At 36.2% G+C, this 25824-nt stretch overlaps 1 protein-coding gene across 1 annotated transcript in view; it reads right to left on the minus strand.

Annotated features, from left to right (window-relative positions):
- si:ch211-246m6.5 (von Willebrand factor D and EGF domain-containing protein) overlaps positions 1 to 25824 on the minus strand; it is a 393193-nt gene that overhangs the window by 143382 nt on the left and 223987 nt on the right. Inside the window, exons 11-12 of the mRNA XM_028806510.2 lie at positions 19346 to 19560; positions 12228 to 13198 (exon numbers count right to left, since the gene is read on the minus strand). Coding sequence (XP_028662343.1) covers positions 12228 to 13198; positions 19346 to 19560 — 1186 coding nt within the window. The remainder of the gene's footprint in view (positions 1 to 12227; positions 13199 to 19345; positions 19561 to 25824) is intronic.

The following is a 25824-nucleotide window of genomic DNA, read 5'->3' on the forward strand; positions in this document are numbered from 1 at the left end:
CCTCCTAAATATACTGTATATGCATTAGGTTAAAGCCAATGTCACACTATGCATCTTTTTCTTGTGGGGTATGTCATTTCTCCCAGCTGTGGTTGCTAATCTCATCGCTGCACAATGCCAAATTACTGGACTGAAAATTGCAGCTCATTTCATGTTACCGACTGGGCGCTGATCTTCCAGTGCTGTTGTGCTCATCCCTTTTTCTGATGCCAATAGCATTTTGTTTTGTTCAGTTTATACGTCTCTTATATGCCATTAGATATGGGATTCATAAAAAAACAGTGCAAATGTTTGTTATGTACTCTCTGTTAGAATGACAAATGCAATATTTTATTGTTACAAATGTTTGTGAAGCAGCATCTTTTGGAATGACAGAGACATAGCAACTGAATAGACACAGATTCACAGACACATCTTTTATTAAGGTGGATGAAATTTTGATGGGTTTTATAATATATTTCTCAGCTTTGCTTTGCTGTAATTATTTATCATGTTGATATGTATTCATGGTTTTGTTCATCTCATTAAATTTTTATGATGCCATTCCTTTTGAGTATCATATTCATTGCCAGGGATCCTTTGCTGTTGGTTGTTTTTTGTAACAGAATCAATTTGATAACTTATTGGCTCCATCTTGTTTAATCATGATAAATCATAGTAACTGTGAATTTAAAAAAAAAATAATAAAAGACTAATCTAAAAATAAAATCAAAATAAAATGTTCAAGATTAGGAATTTCAGTTTTCTGTCTTCTGCTTGCTCTCAACTTTGAGTTTTGATCTACTCCTTAATATGACAGTTTGCTCAATCATTTAACCACTGTCTGCCTAATGTTTCTGCTTTGATTCAAAATCTCTGTGGCTTTCCACCGTTATTTGAATCGTATTTTGAAAGACGAGTTTGCTGTTCACATTGTTAATTTGACAGGTTTGACGCTACTCAGGAACAAACATCATGTTGCAGCACATTGCTTATCAGGAGTGCAGTCTGAAATATAATTACCCTTTATATAAAACATACAGAGTGAATACAAAATCCTTAGATAATACAGTAGGTAAGATCATCATGGGACCATGTTCTAAGCTGAGGTGTTACCTTTACAGACAAACTGGCGTTATTTAAGATTTTCCTTTGAAGTGTTTTTAGTTCAATTTCAGTCTTACAAAAGCTTAAAAGAATTTATTTCATGGGTCTTCATATTGTAAATTGAAACTTCTCCTAATATTGATTCTGGGTTGAACCTTAATCAAACAGATGAATTCTGCCTATTGAAAACTATTCAGAGTTGACCAGAGGATGAAAAATGGAGACTGCTAAATCAATCACTGGTGTCTGGGCGAAGTTATTTAAAAAACAAACATGCTACAATAAAATCTTTAATGTAGACCCTTATTTGTGAAACAGATGCTGTTGTCTGATTTATACTAATCCAAAGAAAAGTCAACATTATATCAAAAACACATAATGCTTATATGAACTTTCATGACAAAATAAAATAATTTACAATTTCATAATCTGTAATTTTATAAGAGCTATAAGAAAAAGCATTGTGCCCATCTTTGTAAAAATACAGGGTGTGTGCTTTGTGCAGACATCATTCTTTTTTGACATTTGATGGGTTGTGCTCGTATTCAAACAGGTGTAAGCTTACTTGCACTTGTAGTGTTTGTTCCTTTATGTTTGGCACTAAGATGTAGCTTTTATTTCTCTTTGGACCTTTTTGTTGTTTTTTAGCTACATGGAAGCAACATTGAGCATTGGAATCTGAGAGGTCTGAAACAGCTTGTATTTATTTTACAGCTCATGCAGGAGCCAGCAGCACACATGGAGGTGGAAATGAAGGTATCCGTCAGAACAATATGTTAGATAATTAAGCAGAATTTTTACTGCCTATTTAGACTAAAGTGGGATACCATAAAAGAAAGAAAAGACCATAGCAAAATAGTATGAGATGAAACAGTAACATCACACTCAAGCCGGTGTGCGTTCGTACGAGGGAAAAAGTCAGGAAAGTGTATGCAGTCCAATACAGAGTAGAAAGTAAAAGTGTACAAGAAACTAAAAGACATAACAAAGTAACAGAGAGAGCACAGTGAGAGCTACTGTAGATGTGATGTTCAGAGACACAAAACATATAGTGAAGGAAACAGGAGAAGAACAAAAATAACATAGAATGTGTTAAACAAGGTGGCATTTGTAGGTGTCAAGGTGGATGGATTGGCATCCTGACCAGAGAGGCCTGAATACTTGGCTGTCAAACTCCGGGCTTGGAGGGCTGCAGTAGCTGCAGATTTTCATTCTAACCCTTTTCCTAATCAGCGATCAGTGTTCACTGCTAATTAACTTCTTTTCCCTTCATTTTAATAGCCTTGTTTTTAAGGATTCAGTCCTCTGAATTGATTCGTTTCTTCATTAAATGGCAACAAAACAGAAATGAGATCAGAAATGAGATGTGAAATGAGCCAACAGATGACTAGCTAAATTGGGGCTTCAAACTGTAGCCAATTTTACTCCAACCAGTCTCTTAATGAGAAGCTGATTCTTGCTGTCATTTAAACCCGTTATTTAATTCCTTGGCTTGTTCCCACTCTCATTCTGCCACAGCAGACATTTCCAAAGCTGTACATTTTCCTGTTTTTTCTCAGAACACGGTCAAAATGTTTTGCTGACCTTAGAGATCAACCTTACTAAGACCTCCACCTTTCTTTATTTTTAGATATTGTGTGATGGGCACAGATGAGCTGGTGATGTGTCTTGTTTTGTGTCTCATTATCGTTTGGCTGATAATTAAGGAAAAAGAAACAACTAAGGGGCCTGAGTAAAGTTAATTAAAACTAAGGCAAAAGAAGTTAATTAGAAGCAAAAACTGATCACTAATGAAGAAGATGGTTAGAATGAAAACCTGCAGTCACTTTGGCCCTCCAGGACCGGAGTTCGACACCCATAAGGGAAGGATCTGGATGGACTGTGCTGGATGTAGGTACCAATGGACATAATGTAAGGAAAGGGAAGGACTGTGACTTGGGGCAATGTAGTCCCCCAGTATGCCAGATGGCAGCATCCCTCAGGAAGATCTCCCAATTGTATACCTGCAGTGCACCTTGGGAATTGTAGTCTGGATGGACAGCCATGTGGGTATGTGGGTGCCGCCAGAGGGTGCTGTGGGAAGAGGATTTACATACTGTATTTTAAGGAGGTCCCACCTGACCTGAAGGACTATACTTCCAGGGTGTAATCATGTGGCACCAGAAGTACTCCTGGGTCTGGCATAAAAGAAGCCACTCAACCTCATCCAAGTGAGTTGGAGTTGGGAGGTGGAGGACAAGGCTTGCCTTGGAGGTGAGCAGAGGAGAATTGTTATTGTAATTGTGCTTTTGAGTATTTGATTTGGAAAAATAACCTGAAAAATGGTATTTTGTTCAATAAAATTCATTTTATTTGAACCCTTGACTTTACACATTCACTAGAATCTGGACCCTGGCGGTCTGGGGCACCCCCTTTTGGTCAAACATTATATATTAGTCTTCTCTTTGATTTAATTTGTCCTACTTTAATGTAGCTAAAGATCTGTATCATGCTTTTTTTTTAGAATGACGCCAGGTTTTAAACACATGTATGAAGTTAACATCAGTTAGCAACCAGTGAACAGGAGGTTAGTTAGGACTAAAGCCTAATTTTAGTCAGAATTTCTTTTCCTTGTGTAATGTTTAATTTCCTTATATGTGCTTGCTGTATTTATGTAATTTTTGTTAATGTTGTTTTTTATTAAGTATCCATGTTCTATTCTTTAATTTCACTGAGAATAATACAAATGAAACAATCAGAAGTGAGTGAAAGGCCAACTTGATAGTTTTGTAAGGTAATTAATTAAAAAAATATCTTAGAAATATTATGCACCAAGGCACTATATGTTTTAGGGGCACTTATTAACATTTGGTAGTGGTGTGCTTAGGTGTGTTAACTACTCTATTCAGCCCAGGAGGAGTTATTAGTGAAACCGAGGGGGTCATTGTGCTGACCCAGTGGAAAACAAGCAAAAAACGATCTGTCAGAAAAACAGTACAAATGAAGCATACACTTTTGTTGCACACCAATTCACTGCCCTACAACCAAATGGCTCGGTCATGTCTGAATTCAGCTGAACCAGACAAATAATGAATCATCATCCCAAAGTGAGAACAAGCGAATCTAGCTGGAATGCTTGGTTAGCTCAGTTGTGCCCACAGTTCTTTATTTCTGACTGTTTCTCAATATTTTGATCACTTTTAGGACAAGCAAGTACACAACTATATAGAGACTGTAGTACAAGCACAAAAATATAAATGATCCAAGGCTTTAGGGCCTTACTGTACCCTAGGTTGATCGCTCCTCATTACACTAAACAAAATTTTAAACATCCACAGCCCATTTAGCTCACTTATTTACTTTATCAGTTTTTCATCCCTACTGTTGTGTATTTTTCTCCTTTTTTATGTCTTGCTCTGGATCACCTGAATGGGTGGCAGGATGTTGCTTCCTCTTGGCAGGCTCAGTTATCACTTCATGCCAGAACTGCAAATGCAATTAAAAGAGCAGTGCCTTTTGGATGCCATGAATATGATGGCCTCTGTTGGTCAGAATGACTGATCTGCACAGGTAGGGGAGATGTTAATGCACCCCTGAGACCTAGCTTAACAACAGACGTCTGTGTGAGTCTTGCATGTTATAGATAAAGGTTATCTGTATCCTGGTAATGGTGGCTGGTCTCTTTTAATTACAGATGACTTGTGACTGCCAGGTGTCCCCTTAGTTGTATGGCCTATACATTGAGCAGCAGAACCCCTAGGTGACACAGCAGCATATTTAACAGGTGTACTGAGGTCACATATGGCGTCCCACAAATCTAATAATATTACCTGGCATAGATTTCTTGTACTGATAGTTTTTATAGTTTTCTTATTGAGAACAGAACATGTTTTACATCAAAAGTTAAAATGTACACCTATCTTGAACCTTCTAATTATTTTCTTTTTCTGAAAATAAGTATTACAAAGTGAAAAAAACAAACAAAAATGTGCCTGCAGCTCTAGGCTATTCCTTCCTCTACTGAATGACATGCCAAGTAAAACAATTTATAAACACAGTTAAATATAGAACTAGAAATTAAAATTCTAATAGGTGTACTTAGTCTTCCAGTCTTTTGCTTTAGGCCATTTTCACTGTTTTTTCAGCATATTAAAGATGGCAAATTACTTATTACTATTGTTGGTAATTATTAAGCATATTGTTAATATTTTTATTCCTTTCATCCATCTTCCAAGCCAGCTTATCCTATTAGAGTCCCCGGAGATAGGAAGAACAACCCAACGGCAAAGGCAAGAATGTGTCCTAGACGCCATGCAAGTTCAATGCAAACTCAAAAACAACTCTGGTGCAAATGATCCTGGTAGTAGCTGTCCTCCATCAGAAGGAGATCAGGTTAGCTCAGGAGAGCATGCAAACCCCTAACAGAAAGCAAAGCACCTCTGTGCAGCAAAGTGGCCATGCTGCTTACTGTGATGCAAGGCCACCTCCATATTGTTTAACATCAGAAAAGATTCTCGTTTTAAGAAGATGGGGAAACTGCTAGCTGCATCAGTATCCAAAACATAAAGGTGTGTTTTTCAGTTTTTACCAAAGAGATTTGCAAGCATTGATGCTTTTGAAAAACAAGAGATAACAAGAAATATAACATATCAGTGCTTTTTTTCTCAGATCTGCACATCAATTTCTGTCCTCCTGATATTCCAACAGTGCCTTCTTATGAAAATAAATGTTCTAGCATTCATCCTTTGCAATAAAGGAAATAAAAATGTGGGATTTTAAACTCCATAGGAAAGAATCAAGAGAACATCAGAAAGAAGCTAAGCTGTTACAAGCAGGGCCATAAAAAGAGTGCATTACATAACAGCACTGCGCTTCATTCCTCTCTCTGTGAAGTAGGACAGCACTTCTGCACACTTTAGTTAAATATGAGACTGTGTTTTATGTTTCTGCCAAAGGAAACATGTAAATCAGCAGGGAAGACAAACAGTGTGTTTTTTTGTGGGTCAAAGAAAATGAAAACCAAGTAATGCAAAAATGTTTTTTTAACTTACGAAATTATGGGAATAATTGAAAATAATGGTATAATTCCTGACATAAGAAAAGTAGAATTTTATTCTCAATTTCAGTCAGTAGTTATATTGAACATACTTTGTGATATATCTGGTTTTCTACAAATCTTAGTGTAAGTAAATTAGTAATTTTGGTTGGAGATACATGCAAATGAAATACACTATACAAAAGCATTTTTGGCACCCAAACATACAGAATTATGCTCTTTTTGCTTTTGGCTGGATATGTTTATTACTGTGTCTTTAATCAAAAAACAGTCAGAATGGGTTTAGAAGAGGGAGGTCATGCTTTACCAACATGAGGAAGCCACAAAAGGATATGACAAGAGTGGAGCATACGATGTTATTTATCTTGACTTTCATTTGATAAGGTGCCACATAAGAGGTTGGGCATCAAACTGAATGAAGTGGGAGTTCAGGGTGATGCAGAATTGGCTCAGTCACCTGAAGCAGAGGGTGATGGTGCAAGAAACTTTATCAGAACTGGCTGATTTTTAAGAGTGGTGTTCCTCTGGGGTCAGTGCTAGGCCTACTGCCATTTTTAACCTGTACAAAAGATTAAGATAGGAATATAAGTAACAAGCTAGTTAAATTTGCAGATGATACCAAGTTTGGTGGATTAGCAGAAAATCTGTAATCCATGTAATCATTACAGAGGGACTTGAACAGCATACAGGCTTGGGTGGATTTATGGCAGAAATTTAATGTCATTAAATGGAATATATTATGTGTAGGAAGTACAAATGTTATGTTTGAATACACAATAGGAAATCTGAAAATCAAAAGTACACCTTATGAGAAGGATTTAGGTGAAAGAAAATTAAGAGGAGAAATGGCTGAAGAGTTTAAAATTATGTAGGGAATTAGTACAGCAGACTGAGACTCTTACTTTAAAATTAATTCATCAAGTACAAGGGGACACAGTTGGAAACTTAATGGTAAATTTCTAACAAGCATTAGGAAGTTTGTTTTTTTTTTACACAGAGAACCATAGACAAACAGACTACGTTACCAAGTAGTGTGGTACAATTTTAGGGACTTTCAAAACTCGACTTGATGTTATTTTGGAAGAATTAAGTGAATAGGACTGGCGAGCATTGTTGGGCCGAATGGCCTGTTCTCAACTAAATTGTTCTAATGTTCAAAGGAAATGGGATTTTAAAAAGTGAAGCCACATATATGTTTGGCATAGAAGTATATTTGGCAGACAGTCCAAGTCAGTGCTGGATAAGTTGGACTGGACACAACAGTGTTGTAACTCGAGCAATAGCCATTAGCTATTGATTTATTGTGCAAAATTGAGAAAGCCTTTCTAAACTCCAGCCTAATCAATATATATGTATTTAGAAAATGTATGCCTTTATAATAGTTTTTTTTATAATTAAAAATACCATCCCTTTCTCTCTAATGTTAAATATCCATTGTATGTCTAATTCCAATTTTGTTCTGCAATTAAGGGTTATAAGAATCAAAAGCACTCCTGCCTACATTGAATAGAGGGCAGGAACCAATCAGCAGGGGTTAGGGGTGTTGTATACCAACCAATCAGTGGATACACAACCCAATCCAATTTACATCCTAAAGTCAGGTCTATGGGATATGACTACAAATTCAAAGTATGCAAATGTGTATTCTATACAGGCAGTTAGACAGTACCCTGGTCAAAAACTGAACTCAGTATTGTGCAGCTAAAGGCAGAAGAGTCAACCACTGTTGACTGGTTTTATGTCAGGCCAGCTGCATTACCCTTATGGAGTTTTCCCTTTTCTCCCCCCAACGTTGTGTTTTCTTCTAGGTAGCTTGATTTTCCCTTACATCAACAACACACACATGCTAGACACACACACACAACTGGAAGCTCTGAAAGGGCCCAGTATGAATAAGTAGTTGTGTGTTTGTGTAAACTGATATCCTGGATTGATTCTGACAGAATAAGCTCTTGGTCCTCATAAACTGGAATAAATCTTTCATCCATTTAAATGGGTAACATTTATATTTTTGGATAACATCTTTATCCAAGGTGATTTGCAACATTTGAGAAATACAATTGGTTCTAATTCTTTTGTTTTTCCAATTGGAATACAAGCAGGTGAAGTGACTTGTTCATGGTCACACAGTATCAGTAGGGAGATTTGAACCTGCACTTTCAGGTTCTGAACTTCAAACCCTTAAGTACTTCTGCATACTACTATATATAGCTGAATTAAACACACTATATGCAGTACAGTACACACTATAATTCTATCCCTTTCTCGTGTACATCATCACATTATAAGTGTACACACGTATTTCATTTACAAAACTATCTTCATTAGGCAGCTAATATTAACAAAACAGTAATATCAGAAATTCTAGACACTGTGCAGTTGGAGAATAACTACCTTTCTTCTGAATCAGATTTAAGTTTATTTTATTATTGTGCCTCCACAATAATGGAAGACTAAAAAATGAAGTTTGATGCAATTATCAAAACATGTCATGTATCAGTATTTGCTCCAATAACAGCTCTCAAAGCTGTGTTGTTTTTCCAGCCTACTGAAAAATATGAAATTGGCCAATTTGACATTCATTTAGTACATAGACACAAGCATAATTCATCTGATTTCATGCAATTGCTTTAATGTTTCCACAAAAATGGTGATCTCTTCACAGGCACTGTAGCAAATATTTCATCATGCAGCACAAAAAAACATATCAGGATTCATTTTTTTCAGCATTATTATTTTGTATAACAACTTACATTCAGGATTTATTTACAGTTTAGAGCATAAATGAGAAAATAAAAAAAGCATTGTTATATCTGCAAATTATTAAAAATGATAATCCACAAAGAACAGTGTACTGTATTGACTTGCATATTTTCATTATCCATTGTAATGTTACATTTATACATTCTACTAGCTTAACAGACATTTAAATGACAGAATAAGGGCAAAAAATCTAACCTCTTAAAGTATGTGGCATGCTATCATGTTTACGATATTAAAGAATAATAAATGCATGGTTCCAATATAATTTGTGTCTTTACTCAGTCTCTTGTTTTATATTCTTGTCATTATGGAATCCTAACTTCACTGAAATAGCAGCTCAATGAATACTAACATTTTGCAGAAAAGTAGAACATGTTAGTTTGATGATTGCATCAATGCTTTTACTGTATTATGCTGCAATTTTTTTGGATTGGAGGTGCAATCTAATTTTAGCCAAGGCAATTTGCAAGTCTACCAATTCTTGATAGAGGATGGTATATTTAATATCGTGTTCAATTTGTTTAAAATTGTATTGTTTATCCAGCTCCAAAACACTAAGAGCAAAGTTATTTTAAATGCTAAAACTGAAAGTAGTGGGGCTGAGTTTTTATCTATACATTATGTAGAAAGTGTTGATGAGGTTAGCAAATCCTATTGTTTTTATTTACTCTCTTTAATTTTTCATTCTATACAATAATAGCATTCATTCTTAAAACAATATTCCAAATTAATGCGTTTCTTAATGTACAGTATCCTTTCTGTAATCTGCATCATTAAACAGTAGTGGTGAGATGAGTCCAGGGAAGTGTTTTAAAGGATTAATTTATTAATGGTTTTAATTGATTTTAGCACAAGCCTACAGCATAGCTTGTGCTGATAAGGGATATGTATGCAAGTGTGTACACTAGTTTAATAACAATTACTATTTGGGCACCAGTGGCGTGGTAAATAATGAGAATCAGCAGAGAAATTGAAGGTTACAAGAGGAGTGTGTTTATAGAGAAAAGGAAGGAAGAAGTTTTCTTTAGATAGACAAAAGGGGAGAAAGTGTTTACCAGAGAGGGCAGGATAAGCAGTATCAGTCATTGCTGACGAGTCTGAGAACAAGGCCGAGAGCTGTTGGAGAGGTTTTGTGTTGTGGCAGTATTATATCTGCTGAGCAGCATAGCTGACGTGACAGTGACAGAGAGAGAGGCCATAGGAGCAGTCGGAAAGTGGGAAAATTAAGATGTGGTGGCATCCACAGAAGGGCAAGGTGCCACCTGGGAACTGCAGGCATCCAACAGTGGTGGCAGTTCAGGTCTGTGTAGCTGAGTAATATTCAGTACAGATGTTTTAGCATAGGCAGAATGGTAGCGCAGAGCAGTCATTCCTGCCTCACTACCTCAGGTGCTACATGGAGTTTGCAAGTTCTCCCTGTGTATTTACAGATTGATGTGTATTAGTATTTCTGAATTTACTCACTCAGAAACATCATGCTCGATTCTTCTATTACCATATTCTCATCAAGATTGAATCATCATAAATCAAAAAATCAATCATTGGTCCTTCAATCTGCTCTATCGCACACTCTGCCTTTTTCATTTTATGATTTTTTTTTTTAATCGTGTGTGCACAAGAATCACCATGGAAAAGTTGGCTTGGCTCTTTCAAAATCTCAGGCTTTTGTTACAAATGCACTGCAGTGTAATCAATAAATTTCAGATTTATGTATAATGTAGACAAAATACAATACTACTCTTATGTGCTCTTTTCACTATGCTGCCACTCAGTGTGCATCTCACTATTTAAGCTATGTAAAATAATAACACAGAATGTAATGGATTGTCATAATTTCACCAATGACTGCCATTGCAAGCAAACAAGCAGGAGACTTATCCTTACCTTGAGAAAGAAGTACCAAGAGTCTCTGCTAAAATATATTATTTTCAGTTTACTTTTGCTGTCATAAGCATACCTCAGAAACGTAGAAGGTCTGTTTTCTTAAACTGGTAAGTTATAAAGTCTGTTCTTTACAAAGGGATCCTGGCATACATAAGGTTCAGTAATAAAATGCAAGAGGGGATAACATATTTTGTAAATAAAAAAAATCTCATCATCACTATAAATGATATCCAAAGGTGTCCTTTATTTACACCAGTCGGTGTAGGCTCACTATATAAGCAGCAAGGCTCTCCATAGCAAGTCTGCTTTGTCTTAAGAGAACAGCTCCTGTTACCACTTGGGTTCATTTACATATAATAGCTGGTAAAGATTTCAATCCCACCAATGAGCACTCAGATAAAAGGTACAGTCTAGCAATACCCCTCTGACATTAAATAACATCCAAAGATCTCAAAATAGCTAATCATTAAAAGTCTTTTCCAAACATTTGGTTTACAGAATAAGACTTCTTATATATGAACTGTTATCACAGAACAAAGCACAAAGTTAAATGTTATATATGATCTCATTTTCTAATATACAGTGGGCTGGTACAAATGAAGTCAGGATGTGCTAGTTTAACAGGCAGGCACTATCAAGCATTAATCATTTTTATAAATGTATAAAATATGTTTCATTTTAGAATTCAGCTTCATTTGTCAAATAATATATACCACGATTGTGAAGAAAACTTTGAGCTGAAAAATACTAAACCTATCCTTGAACTAGACCAAGCAAAATTATAGAGTGTATGTACTGTATGTATGCAAATGTCACAAAGAAATGGAAAACATATGTACAGTACATCAATTCAGTCACTGTTTAACTGAAACTTGCTTATCCCTGCAAATCCAAATATTCCCAAAACTCTTTAAACTGACACAGACAAATTTAAAGTGATCTTACTTTTAAGAGTACAGTAAAACAGTATTTTCCTGTTTCTCTTTATTTGCTATGTTTTTGCTCTGCTCTGCTCCCCACTGGGCAGCATGATGGGCTTATGAGTTTTGGCCAGACCCCCATATGTATTAAGTATGCCTGTCTTCTTCATGTCTGCAATGATTTTTGTTATCCGCTTCACAAAGGCACGTATTATTGTTTGGCCACTGCAAACTGGCCCAGCATAAGTGAGTGTTGGCGTATGATTGTGTGGTTTGTGACAGAGTGTCACCCTGTCCATAGTAAGTTCATCCCCTGCTCCTGACACACTCCAAGCTCCCCGACTTGAATCAGCAGGTCTGGAAACTGATGACTTAATTCACTCCCCATCAATTACTGGCTGACTAATTTGTGAATTTAAATGGCTGCTTTCTTAAATGATTATGGTCTTAATTTGGAGAAATGTTATGATCAATAAACCATGAAGAAAAAAACAATGATAAATGTACATTCAACAAGGTAAAAAAAAGCAAAGACTTACTGATTGATTGACTGCAGTCAGAAAGCACATAGCCTGGAAGACACTGGCAGCCCCATTCAGTGCACTGACCATTACCATTGCAGAAGTTAGGACACCTCAGAGCTGCAGCAATATCATACTTGCTTCCTTTAGTTTCCCTTGATGCAAAGGATGCACTGGACCTGTTCTCTAAAATTTTCCTCTCACATTCATTTTCAAGAAAAGGAATTAGAGCTTCTTCCCATGTCAAGTCATCCTTTGATTGTAAATCTAATAGGCACATTTCAATAGCTTCATCTAGTTTCCTGCCCAGATGTTCTTTGCAAAGCACTCCGATAGTAGAGTTGGCAAGGGCCTGTTGGCATATTTCTAAAGCTTTGGCTGATGTCAGGCCACTAGGAGTAGGCCATGAAAGCTGAACAATGGGCCGGCTCCCAGACAAATGATCCTCTGGGAAAAAGTATGACAGACTTTCTAGATCCATTTGACTTAAACTCTGAAATGTAACAACTGGTAGGTAATCATAAGGGCTTTGCCGTTTTCCTCTAGTTAACAAATCCTTAGCCTGCCCTTTAATGATTTGTTCAGTATCATTGATTTGTCCTTGATCTCGCTCTTCCCTTAACACAAATCCCACATTATCTTTGTCATGAGTTTCAATTCTGTTGTGCAGATGTAGGTTTTTCACTGCCTTTGACAGGTTGCCAGAGTTCTGAAAACTCTCTTCAGCTTGCCGTTTTTGAATGTTGTGCTGCAGTTTGTGACTGCTGATGTACTCTGAAGTAATGTCAAGAAAAGGAATAACTAAGCTGTAATCCACATTATCATTAGATTTGCAGTAAGATAAAGGAAGCTGATCTTGTAAGCCTTCTGGTTTGTTCACAGCATGAAGAGACATGGTGTACTTCTCCTGACATTTGCAGTAGTTTTGTTCTACATCTTCGTCTTTTGTTGGGGGTGTCATGTCAAATAAGCTCTCCCCGGCTGGAAGCCTAAGAAAAAAGGATGCACTTTACAAAGTTAGTCAACGGTTCTTTCCTTGAGTGAAAAGACAAAAATGCTTCATTTTCAGCACCAGCTTAAAGTTTTATAAAAGTCAGCTGTTTTATGTTTGCTTCTCAGTACTACTGACATTACAGAAAACGAACAGCATGAAGAAATAATAAAGGCAGTTTTGGTTGGACATTGTCTAAGCTGTGCTTCTTGTATCGGGCGGCAAGACATTTTAGTCTGAAATTTTCTAGGTATCAAAAAGGCTAAAAAAAGTTCAGCACATGCATAAATACAATTTAACAATTAATTAAAATGTCTTAAAACTACACATTTATAATGGCAAACTGAAAACTCTGATACATTTGTTAATGCAGCTATAACAGTGTTTCATAGTTCATTGTGATGATCCTGGGATAACACCTCAAACTTCTTTTTAACAGTTTCCAATATTTTTTTAAATAGATTAACCTTCAAGCAGTTGCAAACTACTTTTATTGTACTGGAAATAATCCAGTCAAGCACTGCTGCTAGAAATGAGGATGATCTGGCAAGCAGTGATCTTCTTATGAAGAATATGATATATTTGATCGAGCATCCAAATTTTACTCGCCTATTATGTAACACAGTTGTCTCATCACTGCCACTTCTTGGAATTTTCCACAAAATGCTGTGGTTTCTTTCTTGACAAGATCCTGAGCTTTCAGTTTGTTGGGGGCCATGATAACTATTGCTTTAATTTGTGCTTTGTGCTGGATGAAAATGATAGACTTGCTTTTTTCTACAGTATGTGTCATGATGGCAAAAACACTAGCAGACACACATGCAAAAGCAATCACCTCTTCTTATTACTGCTCTTTGTTCAAAATATATTTTAGCTTGCATAGGAAAAAATACTAATGTTAGTTGTTTAAAATGTGGGATGTATCTAACTTTTTACAAATGATTCTTTAAGGGAACTGTTAGTAAAGAGATCAGATGCAGTTATTGGTCATCGATTTTACTTAAATGTTTTTTATCCATGGAAAAAATATCAGATGTTAGTGGCAAACATAAAGACAGTCATGCACAAAAACATACATTTTTCAAGTTAATATGTTTATGTATAATTTAGAAACGGCTTATGAAACCATACATGAACTATGGTAGCAGTTCTGTGTTAAAATATTTCATTTAAACCTGTTCTTATCTCTTATCAGCAAATACATACATAGTCAAACATGATCCCACAGCAGCGTTTCTAAAACCCTAGATTTACAATGCTGCACTTTTATTTTACACTTTCTGCCTAAACTAATTATGAAAGTATTCAGGTAATTCTTAAGCAAACACAAAAGCATTAACAGACAAGTTATACTTTTCAGTAATCAAGTAACATAACAAGCTGTTTTAAAATGACAGGCTGTTTTCACACAGAAGAAGGAATGCATTGTCCTTCTAAGAGTACATTTTTAAACATTACAAGACGCACAAACTCAGACTTAATCATATTGGACCAGGTTAGGGTTGTCAAAGTAACTTGACACACACGCACTTCATCACTGAATGCATAAAATATTTTAAATTATCATACTAGTGCAGCATAGAAACTAACAATTCATCCCTGGAATGCCATCACTCTTAAGGCAATAAATTTTATTATTTGGTGTTGTTACTCTTTTTAAAATGAACACAATAGTCCTGCTTACTAAAAAGAATTGGAAAATAAGTTCATTAAAGGTTAATAATAAAAAGGCATTTCCTGAACATGTTCTGACTGTAGTTCAGAAATGTCAACAGATGTTCATTGTCTAACATAAACTCAATTACTCAATGTTAATTTCTGCATTGAACAAATTATCTATTTATCAAATTTATATCTGTTTATCTAATTATCAAATTATCTATTTATCTGATTTGCAGTGTTCTGTCCTTTGGTCTAATCCGTATTGCTTCAAACATACAGTACATGTTCAAGTTAAAGCTAAACTGCAATGCATGACTGCACTACTGGGATTTACCAAAAGTTGATAGAGATGTATATGCTGACCTTGGCCTAAAAGATGTGATTAAATATCCTGTGCTTAATAAATCCTTTTTTTTAACAGTCTGAAATGCACTGAAATCTTGTAATGCTGGGTAAAAACAATGAAGTCAAAGAACTTAATTGTACCTTAAAATGGCAAATAGGGTAGCAGTGAGGGCTTCAGGATGACACACATTCCAGATAATATGTCATCACCTCTCCAAGAGGCCAATTTAGGCCAAGTTAGTAGATGCCCAACTTAGAACTCTCACAAACAGGCTCCTGAAACATGCAGTTTTAGGTATGAAAGGGCTTCCACCTCTTCAGTCAGGTGAACTTGGAGTTGAGAAAGGAAAGGAGACAACACTTTTGCGAATTATCAGTCTAGAAAATGTATTTCTCGTTCCTCTTTTGTTTGTGAGGAATTATGTTTTTTCCTATTGTGTATCTTTCTTGTTTCTTGGTTGGGTTTAGGATTTTAATTTGTCTCTTGGGAAGACTGTATTATTATTATTACTATAATTGTTTATTTTATTTACATTATTTTGGGTTTCCATTGCTGATGGGGGGACATGGCCCTATACAGCATGACGAGCTCATCTTTAGCATAACACTATTAATAGCTGTGTGCTGCAGCTGTTAAACAGGCATTTTTGTTGTATTATGTTGTATTACATATTTGCTGATTTAATTTTCATTGTTTTAAAAAAGTGGATTGGTGGTCTTTCAGTTGGCATGAGTTTACATGTACATGCACTATACCAAAATATACTGTATATATGTATATATATAAATATACTAGCCATTTGCGCCCAACTACATTGCGCGTGTTAAAGTTGTCTGTGAAGGTCTCCCTGTTTAAACACGGCTGCCAGTCATGAACTGGGCCCTTCGTTGCACAGCATTATGATTTTTTATAAGGGAAACAAAATTACAAAACAAAACCCTTGGACATTGATTCGATAGGAACGGCCTACTCGGAATCACTGTCCGAATAGTAATTATGTGGTGGTGTAGGAGCATTTCTGCTTCTCTCCGTTCACAGTCTGTCTCATTTTCACGATGCTGTCGTTTCCTCTCACGATCTCTTCTCAACCTTTCTCCAAGCTCGCAGGTTGCTTTGTGGCAATCCAAAGAGTAAGGCAATATACACGGAGCAATGGTTAGAAAAGGGGGACACATAGGTATCCAGGCTCTTTAAAGCTTAAATAGGGATCACTTCACTGACATTTCAGCAAGCCATGGTACAACTGTGAGACGCGCAGCACTCACCGGCTACAACGTAACAATAATAATTTCAGGAACGTGCTGTTACGTTGTCATTCATTTTACCCACTGTCTTTCTTTCATTCATATGTTACGTAGGCACGTACCTTTTATCTTCGGCAATCTCATTCTCTAACCAGGCCTCAGGAGCGAACCAGCGTAACACTGTCCACCACCCCTTTCATTATTCCGGCACATTGTTGACATCCGTGAGTAACAACAATGTACTAAACTGGAAGGTGGTCTACGCATGCGTGGAATTTGCGGACAAACAAAGATCAAGATCCAAATGAAGATTATATATAAAGATTAGTTAATTTAAAGCATAACAATTTGTTTAGTTTGAATGTCTGTGTTTTGAGGTGTGACTGGAGTACTACAGTCTTCAGTAGTATAAGCCGGGAGGAGATTCTTAATGCAATGCCTATGTTTTAGCTGTCTCTCTACTGCCATCTAGTGCTTCTTCTTCTAATTCATTCGCGGACAAACAAAGATAAAGATCCAAATGAAGATTATATATATATATATATATATATATATATATATATATATATATATATATATATATATTGTGGAGGACGGCCAGGGTTCATGCCCGGTCAGGACGTCCCTTCTACTTGTATTCCAGGGGAGCAGCCATGGACTCCTCAATACCTCCCCCGGGACGCTTGGTGGCAGCCTCCCTGGTTGATGATGCCTCAGTTTCCCACAGGGTTTCATGGGAGATGGAGTTCTTCCCAACCCTGTGGGGACCTGGGATGGCCGCCAGGGGGCGAGGCAGAGATAGTTAAGCCCAGCTGGTCTAATCATGGGTCCCACACAGGAATGCAATTGGAAACAGGTGAGCAAGCACCAAGAGCACTCCCGGGAGGGCCATAAAAGAAGCCAGCAACCACCACTCAGGGCCAGAATCGGGAGGAAGAGGACGAGGTGCCTGAGAGGAGTGGTGGTGCCAACGGAAGGATTGCTGTCTTGAGAAAGAGGTACTTTGGGACCGTGTTATACCTGTGGGGTTCATGGGGATGACGTGCCCCACAGGTGAAGAAAAAGATTTTTTTGTGTTGTGTTAAGTGCTTGTGGGACTGTGTTGGGGGACACGGGGAAGACGTGCCCCACGGCTGAAGAGAAAATAAAAAGATTTGTGTTCAATTTATACGTGCCTCAGTGTGAATCTGTGATGGGCCGGACGCTTATATAGCGCCTTATTCACAATATATATATAAATATATATACTGTCATACACGTGTGCATTGGGGACAGCTTAAAGGCTCTAGTGATATTAATTCCTTGCTCATTCACAGGGTGGAACTGTTTACTAACTCCTCTTCCTCCTTCTGCCACCCAGATGATTAATAAACTAATCACCTCTGATGTCACTTATGGTGTCCTTCCACCTTCCATCTCCATCCGCCTCTTCCTGCCTGACCTGTATTTAACTGGAAGTGTCATTATCTTGTGCACTTTATTTTGTACTTACGTCTATAGAGATGTCCCTTTTTCTGAAAAGCACTTTATTATTTTGAATTTAAAATATATGGGGTTGTGGTGCTGCCTAAAAACTTTCATCTGTGTTTCTCCTCTTTTACAATATATTACACCTACACAATTGATTACACCTCTTCCAGACCGCTAGGGGGCGACCGCCCTGGTGGCTTTGTGGACCACGGGAACTGAGCTTGGAATCTCAACCCTGTAGGGGCTTGTGGTCACTGCCAGGGGGCGCCCCGATGCCTGGAAAGCCCTCGTCCTCAGCACTTCCGCCACACCAGGAAGTGCTGGGGGGAAGACGACCAGGGACACCCGGAGTGCTTCCGGGTGGGCAGCCGGTACTTCCGCCACACTGGGGAGTGCTGGTGGAAGATTATCGGGAGGCACCTGGAGCACATCCGGGTGATTATAAAATGGGCCACCCCCTTGGACAGAGCTTGGTGGAGAGGAGTGGAGGCAGTGAAGAAGGCATTTGGAAAGGCCTGGACTTTGGGGGAGTTCTGGGGTTGTGTGCACCTTTGTAAATAATAATAGTTGTAAATAAATGTGTGTTGGGTCTATTCATGATGTCTGCCTGTCTGTGTCCGGGCCATATTTTTGTGTATAAAGAGAGAGAGAGAGAGAGAGAGGTACTGTATATGAGGCCCACATGCTGAATATGAGGCCCATATATAGTGTATGTGGGTCATCACCATGTATCTCCATTGACCATAGATATTTTAACTCACATGTATTTCAGGGGCTGTATTGTGCTGCATCTAAATAAATAAATAAGAGGAAAGCATTTTTCTTGCTTAAGGACACAGCTTTCAACATAATATTCATTATCTCAGTTTTCAGCTGTAGGTTCCTTGACATTCAGACACTGTAGATGATACTGTAATACCAATATGAAAAACGATGTTATCAGAGAGCAATCCTGAATGTTAAATTACAGGCGAATCTACATCAGATATTTAGTTGTTGAATGGTCTGAATACCAAGTTTGTAAAATACTTCTCAGGTAGGAAATTACAAAGGACAACAGCTAAAGTCAAATTTACGAAGTGCACTATAAATACAAAATGTGAACAAACTTTGATTCAGTTTAGGTGTAACATTTTATGTAGATTTAATTTTATTCAAGAATTTGGAAAAGCAGAACACATTTTTATTCTAAGGGTAATTTAGCTTTTAACACTTATTCTTTGCCTACGACTGCTATGTGTACTTTTATTAATTGCTACCTTGCTAATGACAGATGAGAGACAAAGAAGGGCTTATTAAGTTTGCCATAACAGCAGGTGACCAATAACTAACCCTCAGCTGCCACGGTGTACAGTTGCTTCTGAGAACTTATGCTCTTACCATGAACTTGCACTGCTTGTTATGAAATATGACAGCTAATTACCTCCATTCTTCTATGAATTCTTCTGGCCCATTATTTCTGTGTGAACTTGCTAACATGCTGCCATCAGGTTTGTGAAAGTCATTCTGACTGTTTCTGTCAAAGACACCACAGAGGCCTCTGGTGCTGTTGAAGTCAATGCTTGGCGCCCTGACGGACAAACTCATTCCCCAGTCACTTACATCTGCCCGGACAAAAGCACCAGAAGGAAATAAAATCTGCAGAAATAAAAAGATAAGAAGACAAACAAATACATTGAATATGTTTGGCACCTGATAGCTGTATTCTTATTCTTTCTGTTACCTGGCTCTTTATCTTTAGAATATACATTGTGCGGTGATGACTGAATTCTTGAGGCTATTCTATAATTCATCACTAGGCACTACTTGTGACAAATATGTTTATTTCTGCGAGTTTTGGATTGTGAAAAATGTATCTTTGCCTGATTTTTGATTGGCAGCTCTAGGATATGATGAAAAAAAATACGCAGAAAAAAACGGAATTGTCGCGGATATTACTGCTGCAGAACTACAAACTGTTCGCATTATGGTCATAGCTCCTAAAAGAAACACATGAACATCATTGATACATTCTATATAAATTGAAAAAATCCAAATCTTTCCATCCAGTTTCAGAACCCAATAAGTCTATTAGGGGGCTGCAAGGAGCTAGACCCTTTTCTGATAGCCTAAACAACAAGGCAGGAACAAACATGGATGGTGTGCCAGTTCATTGATGGGTATACTCACATTTGTGTATACTGGAAAATTTTTATATTGTCAATTTAAATCATTGGGAATCTAACCTCTATGCAAGTTTATAATTGATCTTGGTAAATAAATAGCTGTAATAAATTTTCAATAGATTTTCCAGAGAAAAATAGCTACTAACAGAAATAGATACACAATATTTTTATTATATAACTGTTTTATCCATCAATAATTTAAAATAACTGGGAAATCAAGTGTAGAAACATGATGCAAGGGAAATGAGCATGCACTTTTCAAAACTTCTTACATGTAAAGGTATGTGCTGGTAGCTAAAAACCTACATGTTTTTATAAGAGGGGTTGGTAAAGAGAAACTTGATTATAAAAAAGAAAAATTCAAGAGGGGATGTGCATGAAAGGCATCAAAGAATTTAAGATAGATAGATAGATAGATAGATAGATAGATAGATAGATAGATAGATAGATAGATAGATAGATAGATAGATAGATAGATAGATAGATAGCATGTCATTTGTTATATTATGTGGTTACAGCCAACTTTATAAGACATTTGATTGAGGCTAATTCTTACTAGAGTGTCTATAGCACAGGCAGAGAGAGGGACATGCCACTGGGAAAGCAGCTGTAATTTGCTCATATTACAGTATGTGTGATGTCCTTGAATTGAAGCAGGCAGTCTGCTCTTCTGGCATGGGAGCTGCCTGGGCTTCAAACTACATGGTTACCCACTATGGGACACTAAGTAGATCGACTAAGTGTCTCTGCACAAATTGTAGGAATGTGCCTTAAGTTATAATAAACATTTACAACTGAAAACTGAAGATAAAGATTACAGAAGCTTATTAGGTACTGTGGCATTCCAGGTTTAGAGGTATTGGAAAAAGTACCGGTATGATGGAAGTGATGTTGAACAATTCACTGTAGCATTATAAAACTTTATTTTATTTTCAACCTTTCATGGTAAAAGCTATGTAAATTTATTTGATGTTATTTGTTGCATGCATATTTATTTGTTTCTATAAGTGGAGCAATGACAGGACAAGTGACTTGCTCAGGATCACCAAGTCAGGCAATGGGGAGACTGAACCATCATCTGTGTTTTAAATGGACATTAAACTTATTACTATATTTTTCCTTCTGTTATTTACAGTATATTCTTAATATTGTTTTAACTATAAAAGTTGCAGGTTTATGTATGTCACATGTGTCAGCTGGTTGCTTTTTGCACTGCTTTGTGCATTTCTGATAGGCAGACAAAGGCTGTCACTTGTTCTTGTGGTATGGTTTTGGTGGCCATTTTGGGACACTATAAAAGCAGATCTGAAACTTTGGTCATATCGCCTACTCATCCATTTTTTTTAAAATAGTCTTACCATCATATCATATCTTTGCACCTTTAAAGTGCATTTTGTTTTTCAATTAACAGAAGCATGCTTATATAAAATGGAAAGATGTGTATTTTACTTGTTGGACTTCTGTAAATGTGCCTCTCTTTTATTTCCTTAACAAATATCTGTTTAGTGTGTGCACAACGACAACAATTAAAACTCCTCATGTTAGACCCCTTGAAGTGTCATGTACAGTAGATTCAATAAGGATCCTACTAGCCCATTAGTATGAAACAAATGAAATCTTACAACAGCCATCCAATGTACTGATCACCAGGATTGATACTATAAGCTGATATTACTACCGGTGGTCTTTATGTGTTCAAGGCCAGTGGAGCACAACCCCACCAAGTGTTGTAAAAAATAAGTAATTAGTTTCCAGTAACCCTTTAGTTCAGGCGTCCATTATAAAAACTTATTAGCAATTCTGCACATTATAAAAATATTTCAACATTCTATAAAACTATAAAAAATAGCAGTAGCACATTTCAAGAGTTGTATGACTTTTAATTATAATTTATTATGTTAATAACATAGTTCATTAAATATTTATAAACTGTTAATAGATGATTTATATTGAATGCCTAAACTTAATTGTGGCCAAGCTTCTCTCCGTATTTTAACTTATTGTTAAGATGTTTATAACGCTCTTTAGGTTTTAAAAAAATACCGTTTCTTATAGTTTGTAAAAGTGTCTTCGTGCCAGGTGTTGTAGGCCTGTTTTAGAGCTAAAGGACCAGACCAAATGGCTCTTTGGTGTGCTCTATACCACCAGATCAAGACTGTTAGCCTGTGCAACCTGGACTTTCCAGTTTATTGATGGGAAATTAATGTCATCACTGTTATTAAAACACAGACAGCCTGTCGTTTTTTAATTAGGCATTTGTACTTCGTGCCAGAAAGGAAGTATGAAAAGTCCAGGACTATTTCTTCCCTTAAAGATGGCTATAGTAATTTGAAATAATAAATAAATAAAAGAAAAAGAATGGAGATCAACTCATCACTCATAAGACATTATGGGGCATCTTGATTTTTACCTGCTGCTTAGGAGAACTGCAATAAATTTGAAAAATTTGCTAAAAAAGCCTACATGTGCTCCTTCAACTTCATGGCAAAGATGCCAGCAGTATGATGTTCATATTTGAAAGAAGTGTAGTGTTGCTGCATGGAAAAACGGGTATGTACATAGAAAATAATTTTTCAATTGTTTCCTGGCCTCATGTTGTCCAGTACACACCAGGCTACACTATAATTAGCACTGCTACCACATATGGAGTGTGCAGTTCAAGTTGTGATGTGTGTGTAATCCACATGCTCTTTCTGTGCTGTCATGACTTGTCCTTTTTTATATCTTAAAGCCGGTCAGTTTTAAACTTGAATTGTTGCCATTTCAATTTAGGCAGTTCATAGCTAAAAACCTTTGCTGAACAGCAAATGGTTGTGAGGCTGTCACTTTACTTAGTGCTTAAATCTATAGGGATGAATTTTTTTCTCAGATGATGACAATTTCAGAGGGCATTACAATGAAATGATGCCAGCTGAGACATACCAGGCACAGAATCACGTTTGAATGACATTTTTGTGATGTGTTTCAGTAGTCATTAACAAAAGAAAGATGGATATTATTATTAAGGTAAGTTCATTTTTAAGTTAGAGAAGCCTGCACATATATATACTGTAAGAAAATTATGGTATGGACAAAAATACATTATAACTTATGCTATAGATATTCCGTTTCTAGCACTAAGGAATGCTGTTAGAGAAGAAAATGGTTAACTACAGCGAAGAAGGTTTTAAAATTATCAGTAGTATTACATAAAATATCTAAAAATACTTTGACATTCATTATCCGAAATGAATTAATTCATCTAGCTGTTCATGTACCAGTAGTAATTTGAGAAGTTATAAAACATGAGCCATTCATGCTGCATCTGGTTTTCAGTGAAGCAGACAAAAGAGGAGTAGTATCTGACACATCTAGCAACAGAAAAAATGCTAATTTCACGTGCTTAATTTAATATGTGGCATCTGTCACTGTTGCTGTCTTTTCATATTCCTCTAATATTGAATGCCTCATTTTTTTAGTTTGGACAACTTTCAGTTTGCTTTATTGATTCTTTTTCATCTTTAAATAGCCATATGATTACATAATAGTTTGTCTTAAAATATAAATTGGAGAAAATTCATTCGTAATATATATATATATGTAAAAATAAATATATATATATATATATATATATATATATATTTACACACATACACACGCACACACAAATACATGCACATACATATACACGCACACATGAACAACAACAACAACATTTATTTATATAGCACAAATTTCATACAAAAAAGTAGCTCAAAGTGCTTTACATAATGAAAAAAATAAAAATAAAAGACAAAGTAAGAAATTAAAATAAGACAACATTAGTTAACATAGAATAAGAGTAAGGTCCGATGGCCAGGGAGGACAGAAAAAAAAAAAAAAAACTCCAGACGGCTAGAGAAAAAAATAAAATCTGCAGGGGTTCCAGGCCACGAAACCTCCCAGTCCCCTCTAGGCATTCTACCTAACAAAAATGAAATAGTCCTCATGAACACACACTGAATAACAAAATTATATATACCCTTATGGAAATTTCAGCTTTTGTTAAAGATAATGTTAAAGATCCTGATCCAAGAATATTTACTTGGAAAAAGAAACTTAGTTAAATATAAAAGAACTAAATATGTAATTTTATATTGTACGTATGTGCTCCCTTTATAATAGTAGTTTTACTGGATTTGGATTTAACCAATTCAATCCCAAATCAAATAGAAAGATATTTTGCATTCACCTGATATTAGCTGAAGTGGTTCTGATTGGTTAAAAATCAAACCAGCTGTTCCTGTGGGATTTTGCTGAAGTATCATCAGTCTCATAGCAGAAATAAACATCGTTCAGAAGAAATTATCTAAATATCTACAGTACATGATCCTAGTGTTTAAATGAAACGACGAGGAGAACAATAGAAAAGGATACATGATTACATACTGTATATACACTTTGAAGATCATCCTTAAAAAGAGGAAGAAAATATGGCACCACCAAAACACTGCAAAGATTACAAGTGAGCAAGAAGAAAGCTCATCACAGCATCCAACAACAAATTGCAGGCATTATGGAAGTTAACTGGCTACTCCTTGTATTTTACAATCATTTATTGTATTCTCTTTAAGTCTGAGCTGTAGTATGAGGTGGCAAAACATACCTATTTCTCATAAAATAAGAACACCTAGACATAGAGGAACATGTCAATTTCAGTAGAAGAACATATCCAATATCTGAAAACAAGTGGGAAATGTATTATGACCTAACAAGAAGTATAGTATCACAGGGAAATCTCAATGTATGTCAAGAGATTTTTTAAAACTTTTGTCGCCCCATGAAAATATACAAAGAAAATGCACATTCTAAACAAAAAGCCCAAAAAGAAAAAGGCAATATTATTAAATACTAGAGAAGCATACAGACCTCTGGTCCTAAAATTAAAGCGAAGTGAAAAAACAGCCACAGATTGAACTTTTTAGTGAAAGAAATGTTTTACTGAAAAAAAGAAAACCATACGAAAAATATAAACATAATATAATGCATGAAGTTCACACTATTGTCAATATAAAAATATAGTATGCAAGCCAAACAAAACAGAACACAGAAATATTTACAAATTTTTTATATATGACACTACTTGTGTGAAAATGGAAGTCTTTCATTGTGAGAATAAAATCTTCTTACCTGGAGACCCTTGATGTATCATTTTCATGCTGGAACTCATAATGTAATTTGTCTTCTGTCAAATCAAGTACATTTTAATTACTGAACCTATCTGCTGGTCATATGTGCTTGTTGTTCTTTTTCTTCAATTTTCCTCATATTTTTGAAGGCTTGTGTGTACGGGCTTTGAGCATCAATAAAATCCAGTGGTATTTTAAGCAAATGAGGAGAGATGTCTGTATTTTCAGGCATCAGAAGCGTTTGCTTAAGTGGCTTATCAGGATCTATTATAAAAAAACTGGTATAGGCTAGATATTGACTTTCACACAGGGGTAGTCCACTAATTTAATAAGAACTCTGTTATGAATTGTAAGCACATGTGAACCACGTCCTGGGGGATTATCAATACAGGCACCTATCAATATAAAAGATTAGGGGCCTGTTGATACACCCTCATGTGTTCTATTTAGTTTCTTCTTTTAGTTCCTTCAAAGTGATAATATCTTTTATTAGTTCTGGTGGTTCATATAGATTTCCATTTTGGCCACACATTTCACCATGAAAAAATACAAACCTAAAGTAAGCACAGCTCTGACCTAACTCTCTACAT

This window comes from Erpetoichthys calabaricus, chromosome 8, assembly GCF_900747795.2.
Source record: "Erpetoichthys calabaricus chromosome 8, fErpCal1.3, whole genome shotgun sequence".
NCBI classification, from domain to species: domain Eukaryota; kingdom Metazoa; phylum Chordata; class Cladistia; order Polypteriformes; family Polypteridae; genus Erpetoichthys; species Erpetoichthys calabaricus.